The sequence below is a fragment of the Apodemus sylvaticus genome, chromosome 19 (assembly GCF_947179515.1).
Source record: "Apodemus sylvaticus chromosome 19, mApoSyl1.1, whole genome shotgun sequence".
NCBI classification, from domain to species: Eukaryota; Metazoa; Chordata; class Mammalia; order Rodentia; family Muridae; genus Apodemus; species Apodemus sylvaticus.
The window spans coordinates 33855633-33865168 of record NC_067490.1 but is presented as its reverse complement, the minus strand read 5'-3'; the positions used below and the strand labels follow the sequence as shown (position 1 = coordinate 33865168).

The window sequence follows — 9536 nt, the reverse complement described above, 5'->3', positions numbered from 1 at the left end:
CCTATCTCTCTCTCCCTATCCATATCTATCTATCTATCTATCTATCTATCTATCTATCTATCTATCTACCTACCTACCTATCTATGTATCTCTACCTATCTCTCTCTCTCTATCTCCCCATCTCCCTATCTCCCTATCTATCTATCTATCTATCTATCTCTCTATCTATCTATCTCCCCATCTATCTATCTATCTCTCTATCTGTCTATCTATCTACATGTATCTATGTATCTATCTTTACTTACATTTATTTTACTTTTAGCATTTTTCTTACATTTGATCCTCAGCCTTCGATTCCCAAAGCTAAATAATATTTTCCTATCCAACAATCCAACAATTTGTTTTAGAAGCCAGTATCTAGACCCTACGAAGTTTCTCTCTTAAAAATGAGGCCCAGTGGATCGAAGACTAAGCTGCCATTTTGCACATCAGCTGTCCCCCTTTCAACTGCTAAAGCGTGGCTGCTTGCTCGCATGCCAACACAAAGCACACTGCTGGCTAATGTTTTTGACAGCGAATGTCTACCTAGTAGGATATAAATAAAGTGTTAGGAAAATCCAGCCCGGGGTCAAGATCTTTGGCCAGCTGTACTCACCTACCTATGCACTGGCACCAGATTAAGTTACTACAAAGTGTATATGAAATGTAGGTGAAAGACCTAAAGAGCTCTTGCCTCCTGATTGGCTGATGACAGCTTGTCTCCCAGTGCTTGCTTTACATTTTCCAGCTCTAGTTGGAGCTGAGATTTATCCTCTTCCAGACTCAGTTTCTCCTTCTTATATTGTTCCTCCAACTCCTTAGAAAGAGAAGAAAATTTTACAAATTAGTAAGATTATAGTACTATGTTCCTAAAGATTCTAATAAAGACAGTCCTATTAATATCTTACTTTTTACATCAGCTCTCCCTGTAAATAAGGTCACAGTTAACTGGGATGCCATTTAATACTCACTGTGGTAGATCAAGCCATTCTGATCTAGCCATTAGGTAATGTTTTTAGTCCTAAGAGTGTCTGCCTGGCTGGCCTACTACAGAAAACCAGGAAAGGATGATACAAATGATATTTTGGCATGATAAAGCGAATGTTCTAATTCTCTCAAATCCTCCATTCTTTTATATTTATGCACAAAATTTCCCCTATCATTTCTGGAACTCATTGTTCAAACATGGAGTGTAGGTGAGAACAAACAAGAGCCAAATGAAGGAAATTAGGTTGTGACATCAGTCAAACTGATGCCTGCTAGAGAACTTGCCGATTCTGTATGCTTGCTACTTAATACCTCGGCCTTATAGGCAATAAGATGTGGTACGGCACCTGCTTTAAGAACCCACAGGACCAAGTAAGGAGTCACTCATCAGAATTATACAGAGAGAAAAGGGACTTTTCTAGGTACAGACCTGGTAAACTATAGAGAGAAAGTCTATAGATTGCTGCCATGACCACTGCACAGTATGGGTAATGGGGAGGTTTTTATTGTAGATACAAGAGGGAACAGCCAGAGGTGTGCGGACATGGCCAGGGCTTTCTGTGAGAGAGGGCGATTAGCAGCAGAGAGAGAATATGAGAAGTGTGGTGAGACAAACAAAGGGAGCACAGAGGGAACCAAGGTAGCAGGAATGGCAGGGTTATAGGAGAATGCGCAGTTTGGGGGAAGGGAGGCCCTTGAGTTGGAGGGAATGTAGGGTAGGGGCCGAGAGAAGGGAAGGAGGCCAGGGTAGACAGGTGCCTGTGATTCTCAGAGAGCCTGGAGTCCAGCATGGCTTTGATGAACTGACAGGTGCCCCGGATGGCCACACCCTCTGCCTGAAGTAAGGGAAATGATTCCTTTTGGTAGAGGGGAACCGGGTTTCACAGGTTCCTGGGGCATCCTGGCTTTTACCCACTTGTAAGAGGGCCTCCTTCAATCTAGGCTAAGTTTACTTCTGGGTGTATGAACTAACTGCGTTTCGGAGTCTGGAGACTTGCAGTTTCCTTTGGACCTGACACTAAGTATGGTATGAAGAACATGCCAGTTAAAAATAATGGCAGAGTAGAGGGGTACTGAGCATCCCAGGCAGAGGAAAAAGGAAAAAAGGGGGTGCTCAAACACAATGGAGGTGCATATACATGCACAGCTTGGTAAAAGTACTGCTTCTACAGTATAAGTCGAGGAAAATTGTGGTATAGCTGTGTTAGGGACCTCCATGACAAACTGGAGATGGGCAGTATTCGGGGAGTAGACACAGGTTTTGATATACAACCCATACACGGCTAGTATGTTAGTATGGTGAAAATATTTAAAATATATAAATATTTTATAGAGATAAAAGCGCGACTGAAGAGTCTCCAGGGGAACAGGCACTGGCTTCCATGGGTTCTGAACACCGGTCGTGCTAGCTTGAGTCTTCTAGCAAGCTGTGACAGCAGTGAAGTCTGTACGGATGCTACCAAGACACGGGGGTTTCTCACTAGGGTCTCCCTGCATGCACATGTCTTCCAAAGTTCCAGCGGGAAGGCAGGTGGCCTGCGTTATGGCACTATTGGGACAAACAGTTTAAGCAGGTGAGATTTTCATATTGGGGGAAAATGGCGTCCTTCTGAAACCTCAGTTCCTAGGGGCCAAAGGCTGATCTGAGGAGAGCATCTTGGGCTACATGACTGTTTCTGTACAGGTTATCTCTGTACACTCGTTCAGATGGTGAATTCCCTACAGTTACGGTAATTAATACGGAGAAGAGAGGTCATAACTTTGTTTTATTTTTGTTTTCACTGTCTTCAACATATTTATTAGTCATAAGTCCTTTTGGATAATTCTAATCTTTTTCTTTCTTTTACTGAAATAGATTTTTTTTCCTCCTAATTATGGTTTCTTCTCCTTCTACTCCTCCAATTTCTTCCTCACAGCCCCTCCCATTTAGACCCACTCCTTTTCTGCCTCATTGGAAAGAAAAACAGAGTTCTAAGGGAAAATAATATATTATATAATATACTTTACATATATATATATATATATATATATACATATATATATATATATATATATATGATAAAACAAAAACTACTAGGTCAGAATAGAACAAAACAAACAGAACTAAAGAAGCCCAAGAGAAGGCAGGAGAATCAGAGACTCACTATTGGCACACTCAAAACACTAAGCTGGAAGCCCTAATATTTATGCGGAGGACCTAGCGCAGACCACTGCGGGCCCTGTGCACGCTGCCTCAGTCTCCATAAGTTCTCAGTGCGCACGGATCATGTTGACTCAGAAGGCCTTGCTTCTTCAGTGTCCTCCACCCCCTCTGGCTCTTGCACTCTTTCTGCCTGCTCTTCTGGAGGGATCTTGAAGGCCCAAGGGAAGGGATTTGATGGAGACATCCCATTTAGGGCTGAGGGTTTCAAAGTCTCTCATTCTGCACAATGTCCAGCTGTGGGGGTTGGGGGTGGGGGGGTCGGGGGTAGGGGGCTGGGGGGAGCATCTATACAAGGTACTGATCTATTTCCCCTAAATCTTTGTTTAAAAGAATACTCTAACATTAGAGAAAGAGGTTCTGGAGGAAAGCTAGTTTTACCTCATAAACTTAGCACTCTGGGTTTTAGCTCACTGGGCAGCACCAAGGGGAGCAGTGGGCGGCAGCAGGTAAGAAGCAAGCTGTTATGGCAAGTGGTTCCCAGAAGACAGCCCAGAAGGCTCATCCCTCCAAACAGGAGCATTCTCTCTAGGAGCTCATGAGCCCCAGGAGGGAAGCAAAATGCCACAGGTGTGGTGAAGGGAAAACTTGCCCAGTTCTAGAAGGCTGCTCCCGGCTTCCCAAAAGCAGAAGACTGGGGGAGGGGCTCCGGCCAGCCCAGCTGAGAGCCTGAGTTTCTCAGACCTGTGCGGCTAGCTGCCTGTGCCATGCTGCACCGCTCCTAAGCTGTCAGTGGGGTTGGGGTGGGCTTTTCATAGATGCACCTGCTTTTGAGTCATCCCTGCTCCTTGTAAGTAACCCCTCACCTGTGCTCCCAATAGGCGCCCCCAAACCACCCATCGCTGCCCCAACTGCCACACTGATGTAAGTATTACTTTGGTCTGTGCTGTTACAGCCTCTTTCTGGGGTGAGCAGGTGTGTATAGCTCTTCCCCGAGGGATCCTCCAGCACAACACAGAGCTTTTGAATGTGTTCACACTCAGGAAAGGCCAGGCCATCTTTCTGAAAAGACAGCTCAGGAGTTAAGGGCACTGACTGTTCTTCAAAGGGACCCAGATTGCATTCCCAACACCTGCATGGTGGCACACAACCTCTGTAGCTCCAGTTCCAGGGGATCCAATGGCCTCCCTTTGGCTTCTGTGGTACTGGCACACACGTGGTGCAAAAACACTCACCCATAAAATAAAAATAAACACATCTAAATCCTTTGTAGTAGGACTGTAACTGGGCTAAAGCAGGTTTAAAGGTAGCTCAATAATTAGGATTTAATGGGTAAGAGATGACTGGGAGTAATGAGCTAAAGACTCTTGCTTAAATAACATCTAAAAGCAGGACACCATTAATTAAACGTACAAATAAAAGTGAGAGACAATAGCCAGGGAAGCAGCAGTGCGCAATGTGTGCATTAGTGTGTAACCCTGAGGAAAGCACAGCCGCCTCATTAATCAGGCACAGGACCACACAAGGAGGGGACAGGTGAGGTGGCCTGGAGAAAATGGCAGTCTCAAGAGAATGTGTCACTAGCTTTTGTCTCCATGTAGATGAACACATCATAGTTGAGATAGAGGTAACAGTCTAAGAAAAAATTCTAATTTTTACCTCTTAAAATATCCCAGTACTTGTGCCACAAAATGTGTTGGGAACCAAAGAGCTTGGCTCAACGCCCCCAGCTGAGCTGTTTGCACAGGTTTCTTGAGAGCAAAACATCCCGTGGCTTAGCTTGATTCCTGCCTTCCTGCCCGGTGTGGTACGGACTTCCCAGGTGCCTGACCTATGACTATAATTGATTTTTCTTGTTCCTTCCCTGGCCTCTAGTATATATATTGCTGGTCTCTCAGTAAGGTAAAAGGGGAGGCATTCTCCTTGCAGAATGACCTGTGTGTGTGTTTTTTAAATCCCCCTGGGAACAAACTGCTTGAAGAAGATCTTCCTGCGTTGTGTCATTCCTTGCTGGTAAGGGGGTGGACGCAACAAAAATGAAGGGGTATTGTGGCAGGGAATCTAAATCTACATTCTATCCATTCCACTTAGTAAGGTTTGAGACACTAATCTTGAGTCATGACTGTCAAGGGATAGATCACAGAAAAAAAAATCACTTATAAACTGTAAAGTGCAACTATATAAAACATTAGAGCCCTTGTTAGCAAACGTCTGCAGGAGGGTAATTAAATGCCTTATGGTTTTACAGACCTGAGACCCAGGTCTAAACCAGTCTTACAGATTGCAGGGGACTTAGCACATCCCCTTATCAGTAACCAGTGCGACAACCAGTCAAGATACAGAGAAAAAACTATGTATCAAATGTATCCGCAGTATGAGATACATGACAACAATCATCAGTAACATTTTTGATCACTGCAGCTAGGCCATGCGTGAGTACTCAATATCTGCTCTGTACAGGAGCACTGTAGAGCATAGTATATCCTCTCAAGCCAGAGAAGGTGCAGGGGTGCAGCTTAGGGTCCATGCCACCACAGCCAACAAGCAAAGGACCTAAAGGTATCAGGTGTCAGACGATTTGCATTTTCTGCTGGGTACTACTGCTATCATATAGTAGCATTAATAAGGTGATTATTTAAGGGAGAGAAAAATAAACACACACACACACACACACACACACACACACACGAGTAACATTCCCAGGGAAGGAGGCCGTCTACTTGAAATATGTGTGTTGGTGAGTTAAAGCTTCCTGAGACGAACAGTTGTCTCAGGATGAGGGAGCCCCAGATGGAAGAGTGTTTCAGTTACTGTTTCTATAAAGTCGTCTGCCTTAATAAAGCAGGCCTCTATCAGGACTTAACGTAAGCCAGGCATAGCACCACTGGCCTCATGACTTAGAGCACGGTGACAAGATAGGAGCCCTGACACTCCAGCAATTGTTCTTCCACAGTACAGGTCAGCGGTGGACCATCGGCAGACTCTCGACAGTTTAAGCTGCAGTGCGAATCAAGTGTGCACTCACTGTCTGTAGCTTTATCTTCTCTCTGCTTGCGCTGCTGTGGACAGCCTCCATCGCCATGTGGTGCTTTCGCGCCAGTTCTTCCAACGTCTTCCCGTGGGCCTCATTTAACTGAGCCACCTCTCCTTCCAACCGATTCTGCAGGTTCTTGAGCTCCATTTCATAATATTCTTGCTGAGTTCTCTTTGCTTCGTTTACTTTCTGGAAGGAAAACCAGGATTAGGAACTGGCACCCGCTTTTTCCATCGACTCGGTCAGTGGCTGAGAACCTCAGACGGATATAAACTGGAATGAACTCACTGCTTTGGGACCTAGCCTTTGGAACCTTACTGTTGGTGTTCTCAGAGAGCGACAAGGTGGATGAGGCAAAAATAAAATAGTTTAAGTTAAGAAATAAAATAAAAATGTTGGTGTACTAGAAGCAAACGTGGGTTGGTACAAATAGCAACCTTAAAGGATAAAGGTTTGTGCGCAGTGCCCATTAACTACTCATATAATATTATTCAATACAACTGGGGTGTCAGTTACACACCTTTTCACCAATCACAAGCCACCAATGAGAGGAAGTGAAAAGACAGTGGCAGTGCAGTGTTACGACTTGTATGGAAGGGTGTCTATTGTTGCTGGAGTACACAGAAAAGGGGTGTGACCTCTGTCTGCCTGTCTGTCTGTCTCTGTCTCTGTCTCTCTCTCTCTCACACACACACACATACAGAGACAGACAGACATACAGACAGACAATGACTTGATTCAATTGGGGAAAAGAACATAGCAAGCTAGCAATGACGTGCTCTCACCCTTAACTTTCACCAGCCCAGAAGGCATCCAAAGACATCTCATGTCAAAAGCATGGATGCCTGACCATTTCCATTGCCTCTCAGCATTTTGAAAGGTGAAAAATTAGTTAACCCCGGGGACAATGCTGCAGGGAGACGGAAGGCCTCAGGCAGTCTGATGTACACAAGTCACCACAGGCCATATAATCCCGGGAATACTGAATGAGCAGTGATGGCACGCAGAACAGGCACCAGTCCAATAACGAAATGGGCCTTCATGCTAGAAACTAGGATTCTTATTCTGGAGGGAATGAGAAATCACACATACATGAGAAATCATAATATATTGTATACATGACTATATATATACATATTCATCTTTGCAATAGGTTAAGGAGAAAAGCTAGGAGGTTGTCACTACCATCCAGAACAGCAATGACACCTACTTCAGCTCACCATCTGTGAGTGTGCATGAAGAGGAGAGGAGGGTATAGAAGCATATGAGGGGAGTGGACCAACAGGACTTGGGGATGGGTAAGGAGATTGGAGAAAAGACATCAGCAATGCCTCTGCTGACTAGGTTAAGTAATGAACACAATAAACAAAGTTTTAAAGAGGGAATTTCTATGCGTATTGCAATGACATGTTTGTCAAAACCATAAATAGAGACATTGTGTGGAAAGCTAAATATGTAAGGCTCAGGGGAAATGACTTTGCAACTATCAGTGAACAAATGGTGCTTGTTGTTACTGGAATAGATGAGTCTGTGGAACAAGAGAGAACTCTGGGCTCATCTTGCCAAGAACATCATCATTGTAGCTTGCAGGGTTCACAGCTGGGTACCGTGTATTGGCTACCTTGCTCCCCTGGTAGCAAACACAGCACTTACTGGCACTCTGAAAGTTGCACTGAAACTTTCTGGTGAGTACCAGATAGATTTCTCATCACCCTATAACTCAAGCTTGTGATGTCTTCATGGCACATCAGGAGGTGTAGCTTTGTTGGAGTAGGAGTGGCTATGTTGGAGGAAAGATGTCACTGTTGCAGGGCGGGGCTCTGAGGTCTCCATACTCTATGCCTGGTGTGACACTGTCTTTCCCCTGCTGCCTGTAGAACTCTCAGCCCCATCTCCAGCACCATGCAGGCCTGTATGCTGCTGTGCTCCCCACCAAGAGGGACACAGACTAAATCTCGGAATCATAAGCCAATCCTAATTAACTGCTATCCATTAAAAGAGTCGCTGTGGTCATGGTGTTTCTTCACAGCAATGAAACCTTAACTAAGACAGTCACCAATTGCTCTCTGATTGGAGTTAAGACCTGTTTCACAAGACAGAACTGTTAGTGTTCTGGAAGAAGGTCTGGGAGTGTTGTCTGGGCTAAAAACCCATAGCTGGATGGGTTATAGGCCCTAGGGGAAAACCCACTATCATTCTTTCCAATTAATGTATTAAACTGTCTTCCATGCACTTAAACAGTAAGTTTCTGCAGCTTTCAATTCTCAGCAGTGAAGCGCCTTTTATACAGTAGATGGGATTGCTACAGAGACTCCCATCTGTTCAGAGTGCAGAGAATAAGAGGCTATAGAGTGCTCAACTTAAGCAGAACACCTGTACCACGCTCCTTACCCACAAGGCACAGGACTCAACTCAGAAGGAGAGAACTGCTTCGACCCAAGGGTTTTGTGGCCATCATAGGACCATTGCAAACATGAGCTCACAGTGGGCCACAGCAGAGGAGTAAGACCTGCCCAGGACCAAGCCAGTCAAAGTCCCAGCATGAATGGAGCTCCCAAGAATACCACCTCAGGCAACTAATGGCTGCTAAGGAGAAAAGAGGAGGTATTCTAGGGATTTAGTTCTTACCCGGCTGCCCAAGTTCTAGTGGAAGGTCCAACACCCATACACGGAAGCATCAGTGCTTAGTGTGATTAAATAGAGCTCATGAATTACGGAGGGAACGTAATAGAAATATGGGAGGAGGTGAGAGGAGAAAGACTTGATCAAAGCATGTTATAACACATTCATGTGTGAGATTCTCAAACAATAATCGTTTTTATTGCTAGGGGAATCTCTACTGCCAAGGGTGGGGGAGGTGCAAACAGTACCTTGTGAGATGCACCAAGTCTCCTGATAACTACGGACCGGGGAACTGAAGCCAACCCAGCTCCGATGGCACAGGGGCAAGAGAAGGAAGTATCGGGTTAAGGAGTGATCGGGAATGGGCACAAGGCAGCAGCAGAGGCTTCTAAACACGTTTAAACATTGACCGGAATGGGGAGAGGATAACCCAAACTCAGGCACGCCTTCCGGGGCAACAATGCCTGGTTTTCTGTGAAGCTGTCTGTGAATAAGCTGCAGCTGTGGCCAACCCAATGCTGCTGTCACCATTTTCACCACTTGATCATCTTTTTACTTTTGTAAAAAAAATTCCCTAGGATCCAGACATCCTGCTATAGTCCTGTAGCCTTAGCTACTGGGGAGGCTGGCTTAGAGGATTACAAGTTCAGGGACAGCCTCAGTGGAGACTGAGAGCCCTGTCTCACAGTACAGAGTGAGGAGAGCCTGGGCGTAAAGCTCAGGGGCAGAACATTTCCCCAGCACAGGTTTGCAGGCCTTAAAAAAAAAAAAAAA

The 9536-nt window shown here is 45.1% G+C and overlaps 1 protein-coding gene across 1 annotated transcript in view; it reads right to left on the bottom strand.

Annotated features, from left to right (window-relative positions):
- Positions 1–9536, bottom strand: part of Fam184a (family with sequence similarity 184 member A) — a 114983-nt gene that overhangs the window by 47336 nt on the left and 58111 nt on the right. The window contains exons 5-6 of the mRNA XM_052164273.1: positions 6132–6329; positions 674–796 (exon numbers count right to left, since the gene is read on the bottom strand). Of these exons, the coding sequence (XP_052020233.1) occupies positions 674–796; positions 6132–6329 (321 nt within the window). The remainder of the gene's footprint in view (positions 1–673; positions 797–6131; positions 6330–9536) is intronic.